This window comes from Mus musculus, chromosome 12, assembly GCF_000001635.26.
Source record: "Mus musculus strain C57BL/6J chromosome 12, GRCm38.p6 C57BL/6J".
Lineage (NCBI taxonomy): Eukaryota > Metazoa > Chordata > Mammalia > Rodentia > Muridae > Mus > Mus musculus.
Window position 1 is genome coordinate 117970359 of NC_000078.6, and position 17638 is coordinate 117987996.

At 42.4% G+C, this 17638-nt stretch overlaps 1 protein-coding gene across 8 annotated transcripts in view; it reads right to left on the reverse strand.

The window, feature by feature from the left end:
* Positions 1 to 17638, reverse strand: part of Dnah11 (dynein, axonemal, heavy chain 11) — a 321062-nt gene that overhangs the window by 92377 nt on the left and 211047 nt on the right. For all 8 annotated transcript variants that reach the window (NM_010060.3, XM_017314946.2, XM_017314947.2 and 5 more), the window contains 6 exons: positions 16962 to 17195; positions 12591 to 12737; positions 8100 to 8213; positions 5369 to 5512; positions 4534 to 4716; positions 1957 to 2058 (listed from right to left, as the gene is read on the reverse strand). In NM_010060.3, the coding sequence (NP_034190.3) occupies positions 1957 to 2058; positions 4534 to 4716; positions 5369 to 5512; positions 8100 to 8213; positions 12591 to 12737; positions 16962 to 17195 (924 nt within the window). The remainder of the gene's footprint in view (positions 1 to 1956; positions 2059 to 4533; positions 4717 to 5368; positions 5513 to 8099; positions 8214 to 12590; positions 12738 to 16961; positions 17196 to 17638) is intronic.

Genomic DNA, 17638 nt, shown 5'->3' on the forward strand with positions numbered 1-17638 from the left:
GCCTGGTGCACACGCTTACCACCTCAAGCATTGCAATATGTCCTCAATAGAAAATTCTCGAAGCCCTGACCACTACCACATGGACTTTCTATAGGAAAATAATGGGAGTTGGGTCTATAAAACATCCTGTTTGCTGTACACCAAAAGGTCTTTTAATCTAGCAGGCAGAGAGGACAGAGCCTCTGTTAGCCACCTTCAGCTGAATGTCCTAGAAATGACTGGTAAGGGCCCTCAGGATGGGAGTGGGGTCGGGGTGAGGAGAAAATGTTTGCAGAGCTCAACAGGGCCTTGGAAGCAGGAGCTGTAGAGGATTAACTCTGGACATCAGCTCTTGGACAATACCACATGGTCTGTGAATACCACTTCACCCATTACATTTCCTTTGCTCATATTCAAATTCAAGAGACAGGAGGTCAATTTAGTGAATCCTGGAGCAAATATGTATCTAGGCTTTGGCCAAGTCATTCCAGCTAAAAGAGTGTCATGTGAGGAGGGAGAAGGTCTCATAAATAAAGGAAACTGGTTCTCCTCATAGAAGGCAGACTTGAGGTCAGGCCACCCCAACACTCACTTATATCCTCATGAGAGGCCGCTGATTTCGTCTCAAATGACAGAAGAGAACCTGGAGGCAGGCGGGCTTCTGTGAGCTGTCAATCTGCTGGAGCTTCTATGTGCTTCCCTGCCACGCACCTCACCCTCTCTGAGTCCACATTTCTCCCTCCCCCTGCTCTTCACATATGTCAGCTAGCTGTGATTCCACCTTGGCCCTCTGCCACAACTGTCCCTGCCCCAGCAGAGGTCCCCCACAAAGCCCTCTCTGGTTGCCTTTGAACTTGCTTTTCAGTCCTTAGACATCTTTCCTTCCAGCATCCTCTCAGCTGTTGAGAAGCTATTTGATGGTGTCATTAACCTATTAAAATCTTTCCCAGTCAGATAAAATTGAACTTCTGTAGCATGAAAGGCTAAGAAGGCCTTTGCTCATCTTTGCAAATGCCTTTCATCCTTCCCTGCCTTCAACCTTTCCTGCTGTCAGTGTCCCTGCGTCTGTCTTGGTGCCCTTGCTTATTGTGATTCTTCAGGAGTCCCCCTGCATCTTCCCCTGGTCCTTCATCCCTGCAGGAACGCCTTTCCTGTCCTCATCACTGTGACTCCTAGGCAGCTTTCAAAGGGCATGTCAACTACGCTTTCACTAACTGGCTTTCTAATCTCCCTGGCTGGAGTGCTTGGCACTGAAGTTGCATTTATATATGCTTAGAATGTCACACCAAAAGACTAGTGGGTATGTTTGTAAAACTAGTAACAGTGAGAGTATTCATAGGTATAGATATTTCCCAAGCACTGAGTGTGTAGACTTGACCCCATGCTAAATTCTTAAATTTAAATTATACATTTAATCATTTCAATCTATGTATCTAGATGCTATTATACAGGTTCGGAGTCCTGCACATGTCAAACTTTTGAATACTTGTATAGATTTTGTAGGCTGAACATTCTTAATTTAAAAAAAATGGATATCCAAAATGCTCCATTTGGGACATCATGGTAGCACCGAAGAGTGTTGGACTTTGAAGCATTTTGGATTTTGAATAAGGAGTGCTTAGTTTATACCAAGCCATAGATGTTACCAGAGGTTAACTAACTTGTATAGGTAGAACTATAAACGACAGACCCAACCCAGTAAATCTGCCTTGATTTCAATTCCAGGGGCCACTTTGCTCCTTCTACTAGACTGCGGAATCTGTTAAAGTACAGGAACAAGGGATGGTAGTTTGCACTTGTTTGCATGCAGCAAATAGGAAATGTCTATAAGGTTAGTCTGCCTGTGAATGGGCTCATGGAAGGCCACGTGCTTTTCTGTTTGCTGGAGCATAGGTATGTGGCAAGGCCTACAGGCAGGATTCTAAGGCTGGTGTGGAAACCTCCTCATGGGAAATTGGTTTTCTAGGTGACACTTACCACAAGTTTCCTCCTTACAGCCTCTAGCTTTTCAGTAGCTGCAGCCAGGTCCAAGTTTGTTTGGGCCAATGCCTGGCGTTTGGGCTCCACATCACAATAAACCTGAAAATCCACATGGGCTTTATTTAGAAGGCAAAGCAGATACAAAGAGGACAGTAACCCCCCAACTCCATGCTCCAGCATAAATCCCTGGAGCAGAGAGAGAGCAACGAGCCCTTTGTTTCCTTGCCATTCACTACCTCGGCTGACTCAGCCTCCCGCATGCTCCCTGATTTTCCAATACGCATTGATTCTGGACTTTAGAGCGATAAATCCCTGCATAAAATGTTACATAAGTCAAACCCCATCGATATACTAAAATCAGTTTGTCCTAAAATGATTAGCCCCCATTAGAGCTATCTAACTAAGCAAAGGTGAAATGTAGCCTGAGAGGCAGAGCTAAGGATGGAGAAATGCTCTGAATGAAGGGGGCAGGGAGAGATATCCCCACCTTTTAACCACTCATGCTAAACTGTTGTGCACAAGACAAACACACGATTGGAATTCTGTTTTAAGTTCCTGACTACCTTATGTGCATATTGTTTGAATGGATGGTTGGATAATCAGGGCAGATCAAGTGCTATTTCCTATCCTATGGAGAAACAGCACAATGTAGCCATACTATAGCTCTATATTTATCTTCCCTATTGTCCCCAGGAAACAAACAGAACTCAGCACTCAGGCACTGGACTATAGAGAGAGGCCATAAATGTACTGTGACTTATATAAACCACATGTGAAAGTTTCCATGTTGGGAGACAGACAGAGAGTAAGAATCCTACTTCAACAGGCCCTACACTGTACAGGGGACAGCCAGATTTTATGATGATAATTTGGAGAAATGACAGTGTGATTGGCTTTTACTGTGTAGTTTGGAATCTGAATATGTCATACAAGTTTCCACAAGAAAATGAATCGGTTTTTCAGAATCCAGGCCACACATACTTCCCCTTTGTACCTGGCTTGTGAGAAGGGCTGGAGACATGGTCGACAGGTGAGAAGTATTGGAAAAATAATGATTGAATGAAATGATCATCTATTTTTACATTTTCCTCAAATTATAAAAGGCAAAAATCAATGTCATTAAAATGCTACAGCAAATAGTTGTTTTTTTCAGCTCATTGTTCCTATAACAAAGATGGTAATAAAATGTTTAACAGTAGGGCTTTGTTTAATCTGATATGAATTCAGACTTGCAGATGTCTCAGGCCAACATAAATGAATATCTTAGTGTTAACATATTTTATATATGTAAATCAGTTGTTAGGTTTTAAAAATGCTTTAAAACTAGCTAGCCACCCTTCCCTACACAAACAGTGCTTGCCAGCATTATCAAGTGTCTTCTTGCTTAGAATAATTTTAACTCTGGCATACAATGTCTCATCCTCAAAATCATATACCCCTCTTACAAAAACTAAATAACTTTACTTTTTTTTTTTTTTTTTGCTGACCTAGAAATTAATCTGAGAGCAGAGATAGTCTAACTCTGCTGTGGGCTCTGCATTCTATGACACTGATCTGCCAGCAAGATATGCCCACTAGTGCAGTTAGAGTCATGACTAAGAGGAAGCAAGTACTTTCTGATTGGACTTAAGACCCACTCCACAGGAGGGAACATGTGCTAATACTGTTAAGTTGGGGAAAATTCTATGGCCAGTGAGGTCCAGGCCTAGAGGGAAACTACTACTGATGTTTTCCTATGGAGAGATAACTAAACTGTCTTCTAAATGGTTATGCTATGTCCATGTCCTAGTACAACTCAACCTACATCAGAGAAACTTCTGTTTACAGCAAAATGGAAGTTGCAGAGATCTATAAATCTGGCTTGTTTAAAAACAAAACAAGGGCTGGTGAGATGGCTCACTGGGTAAGAGCACCTGACTGCTCTTCCGAAGGTCCGGAGTTCAAATCCCAGCAACCACATGGTGGCTCACAACCATCCATAACAAGATCTGACTCCCTCTTCTGGTGTGTCTGAAGATAGCTACAGTGTACTTACATATGATAATAAATAAATCTTTAAAAAAAAAACAAAAACAAAGCAAAGCAAAACAAAACAAAAATCTATCTTACCCCCACCCAGGGCCTAGAGAACGCTGCAGAAGTAGTTTAAAAGCTAGAGGGTAGGGAGGAATGCTACAGGATGCTATCTTCTGACAGGCATGGCCATCACACTCAGGAGCTCACAAGCAGTTGTGGCTCCTGCACAACACAGGCACAAGATAGGGCCATTTGGGATTCCATGGACCGAGGGATGGGTCACAAGTTTCCACCACTCCTGGATAAGCTATTGAGAATTAATGGTTGCCAGGTAAGGGGGTGCTACTTTCTTTAACAATGTAGCAACAGATAAGCTGCCATGCTTTAGTAAGTAGTTAAACTCAGTGGGGAGGGGAGAGAGGGTAAAGGGGATTTAATTCGATCACAGTACATTGAATATAGAGATGCAATTGTCAAAAAAGAGGAAACAATTTTAGAAATTGACCTTCATAGCCCTTGGTGGACAGTACTAAACAGCAGTATCGGAGAGATGGCTACCTCATAAAATCTAATGATGTTGATGACCCAGGCACAGAGACCAGCCGCTGCAAAAGATTTGGTCCGAATCAGGTTTGGATTAAACTCTGGATCTTTCAAATATTGTTCATTGACTACTTTTAGACAGTTCTCTGGAATGTGCTCTTTATCGTAGTTAATTAACGCTTGTAGGAAGTCATCAACCTGTAACGAGAAAGGACTTACTGCAATGAGCCCATTCTGGCTGCAGAGAAAATTCCAAGATCAAAAGTTAAAATCGGCTTTTAGGACTTGCATTACAAAGGCACAATTGGCAAGCTGCATTTATCCCACTGCTTGGCTTTTTCAGCCTTTACAGTACGAAGTTAGAATTAGCAATGGACACGTTTAAAACCGCTCCTATCCCAGGGTAAAACACTCTGTACCAGCGCAGGAGGTGCTCGTGGTTTGAAGAAAAGAAAGGCAGGAAAGAAAAGGGAAAAACACAGACCCCAAAGCCCCTCTGCCTCACTTTCTTGTACATTAGTAACATTTTTTTTTCCAGCCTAAGAAATCCGTGTAATTTTCTCCCTCCTACACTTAGCCTCTTTCATAATTTTGCAAATAATTAGCAACCTTCCACCTGCTGCTGGCATTGACTTAGCTACACCACCACCCCATGCTAACCTCCAGCTTGGCCAGTAAAAGCTAGACAACGGTCTAGGGAGCCGTGGCTGCTGACATTGACCAGCTATGCAGATGTGGCTTTTGACTTAAAATTGATTTAGACTTTTTTTTTCTTCTGTCAAGAGTATCTATAATGAGAACACTGTCCAAGTGATTGAGATTTTCTTCCTGCCACTCTGGCTCATCATACCTTCCCCATGAAGATTTTAGCTGCTTTCCAACTTCGGTCTTTTGGCACTCTGCCTCGGGGGGCCAGTAGGACCATCACAGCTGCGGTTACATTGGTAACAGCATTTGGGGGGTTGGGGAACGTTTTCAGTTCTGTGAGGTTCACCTGAAACAAAGAAGTTATACAGATGCTCAAGACGAGGGGCTCTGGGGTACTCAGTCTCCAGACTGGCTTTCATCCCCCCCACTTTCTAACAGTTTTTTGTAGGCTAGGATCTCTACCTTGGGGTCACAGAGGCCTTAGTTCTGCCTGGGCCCCTCTCTGATACTCTAGAAACATGTTGCAATTTTGTTGCTTTCAAGAAAAAAAGAAAATACCATTTCTGCAGAGCCCCGGGTACAGAATCTATGAGATTCTGTGCATGCATAGGCTATATGTGGATCTTATCCCACTATGTAATGTACTTGCATTTTAATCAGACTCTCCTGCAAATATCATTCTCCAGGTCAGTGTGTCTTAATTCTGTTTTTCTGTTTTAAATATGTAAGCAGACATCTCTTCCTTAAACCACAGTCGATCTCAACGGGGAGGGGTCCATGGTTGCTGATCTGTCTTTCCTACTGTTTAATTCCCTCAGTGCTGAGTGCTGATTCATGGACAACGGAACTGGGGGTTAAATCAGAGTGAGATCAAGGAATGGTCTGCTGGGGCAGGCATTCATACCTACTAGAAGTATTCGGTTCCATAACACGCGATCTAAAAGCAAAACCAAATGTGATTCTGCTCTTTTACTCAGAACTATTTATACAAAGAGTAGAATGGGCTTGGAAGCCAGAGCAGAACTCTAGTGGATGCTGGGCTGTGGATAGCTAGGATTTTCTATCACTTAGACACACCTGGTTCTACATTGCAGGTGATTTTGGTTCGCTCAAGCTCACCTGGATTATAGAAAGATTTCTGGTCATTAGATAAAAGCCAGCATTCCTCAGGAGCTTGTGAAACCAGTTCCCATGTGCCAGAAGTTCTCTTACCTCTGGCCACAGGACACATGGCCCCTGTGTCTGCATGTAGAAGCCTATGTTGGCCTCCAGGCTTCCTCAGCATCACAAGACCGGTCACATATCTCAAAGCCTCCACCCTAACATGCTGGCTTCTTGCCTGGCCAGGCTTCTCTCCTCCCAGGTACCTGTTCTGTTCTCTGTATAAAGACAAGGCTCCCCCACCCCACCCACCCCTGCTCTCCTCACTGGGCTCCCTCTATTTTCTGTCTCTAGTTACTCTCCCTTCTCTCACAGATAGCCCTGGGCATGCTGACTAGGCTGGCCACATTCAGTCTACCTCTTTCTCTTCCTGCTCTCTCTGGACTCTTCCAGATGACTCTGGCTGTTTCCCTCTCCCTCTCTCTCTCTCTCCCTCTCTCCCTCTCTCCCTCTCTCCCTCTCTCCCTCTCTCTCTCTTACAATAAAAGCCTTAACCCTATCAAGGAGCAGTCATCTTGGCAGTTTCTTTACTGTACCTTCTTACATACAAAGAATAAACATATTTAGAGAAAAATTTGTAAATTTAGGGAAAGAAACATTTTATAAGTCAGAGACAATCCGTTACTTTTCTGCTTTTACTTCATTTTATAATTTCTATAAATGTAGTCATGGCTGTCTCATTTTACAGTATATTTTACTTGCTAACTGTGAACATTTTCTGTTTGGCTCACTAATATTTAACAATATCACTTTAGGGCAGTAGAATAAACATGTAGTAATCTCTCCTGGTACAGTTACATCCTTAACAATTTTTCAGCTTTATAATAATACTATAAAACTCTTACATGGCTCTTGGGCAAAAGTATTTTCTTCCCCAAAAAAGACTCCGAAAAGGAACTGAGGATTTTCTTGTGAAATCACGATCCTTTTACCTTTAGAGTTGAATCTTAAGGAACTTGGGCCTAGCAATTTCCTTGGATTCCCTCTGTTAGTGGCCTGGAACAGCTCAGGACAAGACTATCTATGGGCTTTAAAAATAACACTGCCCACAGTCTCTCTTGCAATACCCTGTGCTGAACTCGAATCATTTCTCTCATAAGACTCAGAATGCTCCCTAAGGTCTCTCTCTAGGGAAAAGCTAGGGGACGCTTGGGGTTCTTTGCCCCCACCATGGATACTATGAAGGGGTCTTACCTAGTTTTAAAAATATTTTTTTTATATGTGAGAGGAAATAAAGAACTCCTTAGGTAGTGCTTGGTAGCACACAAAGCAAGGACTGGAGAATTCATCATTACTCACCAGACCACATCTTGGAAGTCTAGAGGACAGGGTATTCCTGTGGGGGGCAGAGGACAACAGGTACAAATGCCTGCTGTAGAGGATCCTGCCTCGATCTCATTCTAATTTAACTACTAATTCCATTGTCTGTAAGTCCATGTTCCACACTGAGGGAATTAAGCAGTAGTAAAGACAGTTCTGCATCCACGGTCCCCTCCCAGTTGAGATTCACTACAGTTTAAGGAAGAGATGTCTTGTGCTTACACATTTAAATCAGAAAACAGAATTAGGACACACTGGTCTATAGAATGATATGGTGGGTAAGGAAAAGAAGCAGAGCTATAAAGGCAGCCTCAAAGGTTTGTTTAACTTTGATATGTAGGCTCTGTCCTTCTGGAAGGCTTCTTGCTGCCCAAGCCATTCACTCTGATCCATTACTCAAACTCTCATAACCATTGACTAACAAGATCCCAGCGGTGAAGAAAGCAGTTTACCCTGTTGAGTGTATTGAGTGCATCCTTAGCAGCCACCAGGGCAGGCTCAGCCTTGAGTAAGTCAGCTTCACACTCTCTCTGCTTCTGGGATGCTTCAGTTTGAATGGCAGCCACCTGATTAGAGAGGATAATTAGAAATCCCCACCCCTAAATATCATCTCAGAGATCTCCAACAAAGCATAGACTGACCAAATGCACACATTTGCCTACAGTCTGAACAGGTGAGGAATTTCCCATCAATGCAATATGTTCTGAGAACTTTGTAAACATATGATAATAACCCCCAAACAACTATATTTAATACCAAAGTGTTCCTAAAAGAGCTTAGAGTCATTTGATTTTAAGATGGCCACTAATAATTAAACAAACACAAAAAAAAGAGCCATTTTTCTGTTTTTTTACTTTTCTTCTTAGATTTTCCCCTAACCTTAGGGCTTCTTCCATTAAGAAATAACCCAATCTGGATCAGGAAGCTAATCCTCAGAGTATTGTAAAGTTCTCCATCTAATTGTTACTAGTGTTCACTCAGCAGTCTTGCTGGCCTTTCCCTTAAGAACATAGGTAAGAACTATGGAACTGGCTCAGTACAGTGCTTTCTGTGAAGCCCTGAGTTTGATCCTCAGAACATACACAGCCAAACAGGGTGGCATGTGCTTGTAATCCCATCATTTGGGAGGTGGAAGCATGAGTCCTGTGGTTTACCTGCCAGCCAGGCTAGCTGAACCAGTGAGCTCGAAACCAGTGTGAAATTCTGTTTCAAAGTCTAAGGTATTAACTCTTAAGATATGACACATGAGGATGGTCTCTGGCCTCTAACACACATGTATGTTCACACTAGTACACAGGCATTCATTTGAACACATATAAATGTATGTAACATATAAACACACACACACACACACACACAAAACATGCATGAAACTCTTCTGTTCAGAACAGAAGATCTTTTGTTCTGTGGTCATGGCTTGCATGCATAACCACAGACAGAATTTTTATTAAAAAGATGGACTACTAAGAAAACATTGGTGCTTCCAAGTGTTTCTCAGGTAATAAATAACCCAACACCTACCTGTTTGTCCTCTTGACAGGGCTTTGTATAAACCTCCTTACATAAAGCCACCTTATCTCCCTATGGAAAGCTGTGCTGGGGAGCTAATCCAGTATTCCAGGCTGGAGTTCTAGCTTCCACCTTGGAGAATGCTATAGAATTTCAGCACCAAGTCTGAGTGAATTTTTATCCCTAGCAGGTTTGAGTTTCAAGCTGTGGCCCTGGGCACCAGGATCAAGTCCTGGTGGGACAGTTCTCAGGGTGATGGTGATTGTGGGATACAAAGTTGGAACAAAAGTGCATTTCTTCAGATGTGTTTGGAATGAACAGGTTCAGCCACACCATCAAATTAAACACGGCTCACAACAAATTATGTTGTCTGCGGCAGCTTCATTAGTAGCAATTAGCCTTCTCCTGATTAACCATTATTTTGCTGTGTACTGTACCTTTTATGAGTATAATTGGTTCAGGGTAGATATGTGATCTCCTGCTAACACACACACAGCCATTACTAACGTAAATAAGAAAACTCTGCATGCTTACTAAGAACTCCTTTAAAAGCACACCCTGAGAATAGGGCCAAAAGTGGATCACGGAGTTCTGAGCACGCTACTGGCAGTGTGTTGGAGAACACTATGACAATGGGAGTGTATGTGATGAGTTAGCATCTCAAGTATATTCACATCACATGAAGACATGAGTTCATCAATGTCCCTTATAACATTTATAATGGCAACATTTAAAATCATTTTTCTTTGGCCTCATCAACTTTTTGGCACTGAGTGAAACTGTGAGGACCTTTCCTTTTAGCTATTGTCCTTTGGACTCCTAGCCTACTCACAGAGTATCCTTACTTTAGCCTACACAGTGTATCCTTACTTTGCAGACAAGGCAATCAACTTGAAAACAATCCCACAAATGAAGAAAGCACTCTATGTTGGTGAGCTCACTTTTCATTCCTAATACTTTTTGCAACAGTATCACCGCCCTGGAAAGATTACAGATCTTAGTGAGTCACCAAGCTGCAGCAGGCGGTTTCCTCTGTTGAATGGCTGCAAGGCAGAGATCAGAAAGACTCAGCCTGGAGAAGGGCAACAGCTGTATGTACTGCCTCTGACGCCTGTTTCCCTCTACCAGGACACTAAACCAGGGAATCAGAGAGAGTCCCATCTCAGGGACACCACACATTTTCTGCTATCTATTAGTCAACGACTCCCTGAAATTTTTCATAAGAATTTATGTTGACTACAGATTCTCCAGAATTTTGTGTTAAAAGCTGACCTGGGGATGTAGCTCAGTTGGCAGAGTACTAGCCCAGTATTCTTGAAAGTCTGGCTTTGATCCTCTGGACTGCATAAACCGAGCATGATGCTTCATAAGTGTAAGCAGGAGGATCAGAAGTTCAAGGTCAACTTCAGCTGCATAGTGAGTACAAGGCCAGCTTAGGAATACATGAGACTCTGTCTAAAAGGGTGGGTGGGTTAAACTGAACTCTAGAATTCTTTTGGAGACAGGACTTACACAGAGGTAAAGAAGTGAAAAAGAGTTAAGATAGCCCTTACTCCAATCTTGCTAATATCCCTAGAGAAGGATTCTTTTCAACACATCAAAGGCCACCCAGACATCAGAATTCACAAAAGAAATGCTCAGACAGGACACAGTTAAATGGCAGCCATTGGCAAGCCAACGAGGGCCTTAGGAGAACCTAACCAGCCAATATCTGGATCCTGATATCAGCTTCCCAAACTTGGAAAAAAAATAGCTTATTGCTTAAGCCTTCAGTCTGGTCCAATAAAAACAACACACTGTTTCCTCATTGCAAGGTTCATGATTGTCAAATATTCCTGATATCCTAGGACAGTGCCCATCACCCCAAAACCAAAACAATGAAATAAATGCAGGTGAACACACACACACACACACACACACACAAAACATACACACACACACTAAATTAATACAATAAACTTACGCTCTACTGACAAAAGGAAAACATAAACATTATTTATACCTTTTGATATATATTGAATATAAAATATTATATTTCTTTTTATGCCTAATAAATCTCAAGAAATAACCTATCAGGTATGTTATAATATGTTAAAATAATTTTCTTCCTTTTTGCTGGTAATTTTACCTTAGGAATTTACATGAAAAAAATGTAGATAAAAAAATCTTTCAAATCCCTGTTAAATTTCAAGATTTCTAAGAGGCATCTATAGTTGTGAGTTAATAATTACTAGTAATCATAATTACTAGACCATCACATATCTGTGTTATACCTTTAATAGGTCTCCTGGGAGGGACTAGTTTCTGGTAATCATACCACCTATGAAACCTGATTGCTTAAGTTCATAATATACTTTTAAAGACATTCTGTACATATTTGAAACCTGGTGGAAACACGTCACCAAAATTAGGTATGAAATTGGCTGAATGAAATGCATTTATTATTTGCTTCAAGAATGCTGGGTCATAGTTTTTAACTGTTTGAAGTTTTTTTCAATATAATTTCCAAACCTTTAGTTGTTCAAAACAAAGTATGCTCAGTATACCTCAAAAAAGAGGAAAACTTTTTGATCATGCAAGGATGATTTGGAACCAGAACAACCCAGATTTTTGGGTACACTGAAATGCAAAGCAACGGCATAATGGCTCACAGTTATGAAACTATAAGCAATTTCCAGTTTTTAATAAAATAGCTCTGATTGTAATCTTTTACTACAAATAGTAATTGGTGGTAAGCATTTATTATTTTTAATGAATGAGTATTTATGTTTCCTATTCTGTATCTTTCAGGAAATCAGGTCCACAAGAACTATGTTCCATTTGGCTGAATAAAGATTGTGAAGTTTTATTTATATTGGAGATGCTAGAAACTCAAATTCGAAGAAAACAGCACCCAGAAAACCTGGAAGGCTATTGTTTCCAACAGCAAATCATCACACAGAATGCCAGGGCACTGGTCCCGTGGAAAAGAACACATTTAGCTTAGGACTTCATAGTGAGTGAACGCTAGTTGTATTATTAAAATGCGAAACTTGAAAACCATCTCACAAAGTGACGGAACGGGCTTTGTTAACAATTGAGTTGTTCAATTTGCCTAAAAACTGGAAACCTTTAGAAACCTCTGAGGTGACTCTCTGACCTTTACTGTATTACAAATAGGCCTGATGTGCAAGATCCACATCCATTATATGCTTGAATGAGCTCAGTATTTATTGTTCTTTCATATCATTAAAGAGCTAAAAGGTTGTGGAAATGCATAATGTAAAGAAAGGTCAAGTGGTAATCATGGTGTGAAATGCTGTTACATGTGTAACGATAATAATTCCTTAGACTTTATGCTCCCTGGAGAGGAAGTTGTTCAAAATTGTTCACCTACAAAGGTTTATTTTGTGCTAAATATAGCTCAGCACTCTAAATGGTGGAATGAGCCTGACCTTTCGCTCCTCCGCGTCCGCGATGGCCTTTTCCCGGCTCACTTTCTCCGTCTGAAGCCCAATCTTTGTGATCAGGGCCTCGGCATCGAGGTTTCTGAGCTGCAACTCAGCCTCTTGAGAGGCTAGCCTGGACTTCAGATTTCCCACCTGAAGGAAAAGTTGTCACTTTGTAGCAACTTCTGATGAGAACATAGCTTAGTCTTCAGCATGGATACCGGGGTCTCTAGCAGTTTTAGCACGCATCTGTTTCTACCCCAGTTTCACTTCCACTCCCACTTGCCAAAATATAGCTCCATGTACAGCTATCAGCACCTGAGAGCTGGTAGCATGAGAAAAGAAGAATACAGCTTCAAAGGATTATGGTGTGTCAGCACTGAGAAGTAGTTTATCTTGGATTCTAAACCTGGATGCTCAGAGAAATACTAACAAATGTGTCCACTTGCCACCTCAGGACTCTTTCCTTCTTGGCTCTAAATTCAGGCTCAAGATCACAAAGGCTGGCTTAGTGACACCTGCCTGTACTTTTGATGGAAAGCTGTTGTAAGCTTCAATAATGAAAAGGCATGAGTTGTCTTTGAATGCAGAGTAACTGGCCTCATACTGCGGTGCCAATTTTATTTACTCACCTCTGTGGTATTAATGTAGAGTCACACAGACCATCCAATACAGAATCTAGCACTACTGAGAAGGGGGAACTGTGTGTGCTCTTTGGAGGCCAACAAAGCACGGGTTACAGAAACCCATTGCATGCTCCATCTTTTCCCTTGGTTCACCACTGAACAGCCCACTTAGCTCTCAAGGAGCAATCTTTTCACATCGACACATGTGAAAGCTAAAATGACCGATTCTGCCCATTTTCAGCTGAGATTCTCCTGGGTTCAACAGGTGTCATTGGGCTCCTAAGAGGACTGTATAAAAGAAAGCAGAAGTGGAGAACGAATTTAAAGTATTCTGACTCCACCTCCAAAACATGAAACTGGGATAACTGCTCTTCCCCCAGTTAAACTAAGAGACAGAAAAGCAAAGTAAATATTTATTTTGACTCAATTAATAAAGACACTTGAGAGGCTTTGTCTGTGTAACACATCCCATTTACATGTGTCCAGGTAAGTTTGTGGTCCCTATCCATCCAAACATACATGTCTATACTCTACACAAGCAGCATAGCCATGGTGTATCCACTGCCGTTTAAACCAGGACTGAGTCTTGGCCTTTCCATGTGTGTATATATGTGCTTCTCTGTTGTTCTAGCCATCAACACTAGTCTTCTGTCCGGCCATAATTATTTAAGAGAAAGGGATGGAGGCAGGATACAATTTCAAGCCCTACTTACAGTTTCTAGGGAAGCAGCTGACTTTGAAACACACTAGCCAACACTGCTTTAGGCAGGCAAATCCAGAGAAAAAGACACCTTGTCTCAAACACAATTGGGTTCAACACTCTAAGATTCTTCAAGTCTCCACATGGGAAACCATACCTCCCTTACATAATAAATTGATTTTCACACAACTGTCAAATAACTATTAAACATCCAACCACTCTTCTGATACTAGAAGTGTTCCAAGTATGAACACATAATAAAAAAGGATCCAGCTACATGCCTCACCCCAAGGCTTCTCATATCTTCACAAAGCTCTTTCCTATTGTCTTTAGTTGAGGGGAACAAGTGAGACCCCAGGTAATCCTGTATTTGGCAGAGAAAGTAGACTGGTTCTTCCCCCTCCCTTTTCTTCCCCAACCTTGACTCCTCAATACTTAGATGGGGGTAATTAAGAAACCACAGGCTTTCTTCTTTCCCAGTGGCTGAGACACTGCCACCTCTAGAATTTTCCAAGATTCTGTGTTATTTGCCTTTAGCTCTGGTACTTGGGAGGACAACTCTAAGTATGGTAGAGACTTATTTTTCTTTGCCAAAGGCAAGGAAACGGACAGCTCAGTTTGAGTGACAACACTACTATTTCCTGGGGCAAAGTCAATAGGTCATTGTGAGATATCATTAGAAGGGATCTAAGTGTTACAACACATAACTACTTCTTCATCTTCTTCTTGGCTTAACAGGACTTTGACACCAACAAACCAAATAACCCAATTCAAAAAATGGGATACAGAGCTAAACAGAGAATTCTCCAAAAGAGGAATCTCAAATGGCCGAGAAACACTTTAACAACAAAATGAGACTCTGACATCGTAATAAGTCTTGATTTGCTCTTTAGGTTGGGATGTCATACTCTGACATAGTAGGGACCTGGTGACAGGGTAGGGCATCTGAGAGAACTGGTAGTTGAAGCAGGCACATAGATTTTGAGGTCAGGGAAAAGTACAGAACCAAGGGCCGCTCCACAGTCATCTTGCAGGTCATGATGGCCTTGCTGGGGTTGAGTGTCAAAGACAATAAGGAAATCCTACTTCCATCCTGGCAACATGGCAAAATCCCTGACTACAAGCCAGAGAGAGAGCCTAAGAAGTCAGGGACCAGAGAGGAAATGGGAAGTGGTTCCCTTTAAATCTACACTGCTCTGCACAGCTTCAGACTGGGAAGAGAAGGTGTATCCTCAAATCAGCAGGGGCAAAAAGCAACTGGTAAATCCTTTCCTCATTCAGAAAAGCCACAGCAGTGTGTGGCCCTGTCTTCAAACTGTCCAAGCCAAAATTAAACATCCTAGAAAACTGGGTTGATGTTACTTCAGGGGAACCTAGTGATTAAGCTAGTTTAGTGAAGTAACAGTTATAGATTCTCCTCCAATAACCAGGACTCCACTAGCACTGAGCAGTAAGCTAGGGATCTGGCATCAGACATGGTATCACTCTTGTTAAGCAGTTCTTAAGTCATATTAGAATGCTGTTGGTTACTGCCAGTGTATGTGTGCTATTAATGTATCCTTAGGGTTATCCTGCCATGCTAGTTGTTAGTGTGATTCATGGGCATCAGAGCTAGGGAGGACTGCTGGTTCCTTCCCTCCTTTGGACACTTGCATTGTGTTTTCTGGTATCATGAGAACTAGTACTCAGAAAGACGGAATTCAGACCAGTGCCTGCTCAGGGGCCTCTGGGACCTGTATAGTGCCTTCAATAATAGGGATTTACCTTCTATCTCTAGGGGTAACAATTTATAAACATATGTCCTTACACGCACAGAAAAGTGTAGTCTCCACTCTTCATAAGGAAGGTTCTTTGTGATAGACCACTACAAAAAGCCCACAACCAATCAAAACACAGAGTGTGGATCCCAGTCTACAAAATGCTCTCGAATCTAAAGGCTCAGAGAACACTGTGCAAGAGAGGAAAGAAAGATTTAAAAAGCCAGAGGACCGGGGAATTTGTTGTGAGACTGTGTCTTCTAGCAATGTTAGGACTATACTCATAAAGACTCAGCAGCCTGAATGTTTGAACACAGGCTGAACTAGAAGCAACACCAGACAAAATACACAAGTGGAATGGGGGAAAGCCACGCACAGAAGTATGAGTAACTAAGGAAAGTTGGATGCAAGCGAGCATCCAAAGATCACTGAAAACATAATGCAACTAACAGTAAATGGATGTAACAGGCTGTATTTAGAATTATGTATGTAGATAAAGTCATGCATTCAATAACAATTAGTGAAAGAAATGCCCATGGATTTGAAGGAGAGTGGAGGAGAGGTATATAGAAGAGTTTCTAGGGAGGAGAGGGAAGAGAGAAATGCTATGATTATATGAAACTCTCAAAAAAATGCCAAGAAAGAAAAAACAAAACAAAACAACAACAAAAAAAACATCTACAAGGAACCCCAGCTCTCAGTGAACAAGCAGAGGCTTCTCTCAGAAAGAGGTACCCCATCCCCTGGTCATACCTGTGAGGCCCATTCCCCGGTCACACCTGTGAGGCCCATTCCCCTGGTCACACCTCTGAGGGCCTTCCCCTGGTCACACCCTGTCTCTTGGTCATACCTGTGAGGCCCATTCCCCTGGTCACACCTCTGAGGGCCTTCCCCTGGTCACACCCTGTCTCTTGGTCATACCTGTGAGGCCCATTCCCCTGGTCACACCTCTGAGGGCCTTCCCCTGGTCACACCTGTGAGGCCCCTTCCCCTGGTTACACCTGTGAGGCCCATTCCCCCAGTCACACCTCTGAGGCCCATTCCCCTGGTCACACCTCTGAGAGCCTTCCCCTGGTCACACCTCTGAGGCCCATTCCCCTGGTCACACCTCTGAGGGCCTTCCCCTGGTCACACCTGTGAGGCCCCTTCCCCTGGTTACACCTGTAAGGCCCATTCCCCTGGTCACACCTCTGAGGGCCTTCCCCTGGTCACACCTGTGAGGCTCCTTCCCCTGGTCACACCTGTAAGGCCCATTCCCCTGGTCACACCTCTGAGGGCCTTCCCCTGGTCACACCTGTGAGGCTGTAGTCTGCAGCTTCTGGATTCCATTCCCCAGGTGCTCCTGCTTCTGTTTTACCTCTTCTCGCTTCTTCTTCAGCAGGCTCTTAAACAGTGATATTTGTTCTAAGAAACTCCTGGGGGTGGTATAGTTGTATCTTCTCTCGTTCTGGTAGTACCAGGCACTCACTTCCTTTACACTGGTGTGAACATGAGCCATGAAAAGGCTGATAGAATCTTTGTGCTGTGGCTGAAACATAGATATTACATTTCTCATGAAATCCTTTCAAGTTGAAAATATAATTTAGAAAATAAAAAGGGGGAAAAAACACCAAAAAATTATACAGTATTTTTTTTTTAAGCCAGGGAGGATTACAGTAGAAGTTAGGAAATTTTACTTCATCTTCATGAGACACCCACAGTATAGGGGGTAACTATGAAGCATTTGACCTTCCTCACCGGCATGCTAGGTAGGGCAAAGGATGTTTTTATGTGGTTCTCAACCAAAACCCAGAAACCAACAGAAAAGACAAAGTCCCAATCTTTACAACTTGATCTTTACCTATCAAGTGCATAGCAAGGAAAGGAAAGGAGAGGGGAGGGGAGGGGAGGGGAGGGGAGGGGAGGGGAGGGGAGGGGAGATGCATAACAATATTTGAAGGGATATTTTTGGGGACTGGATGTTGCTTTCAA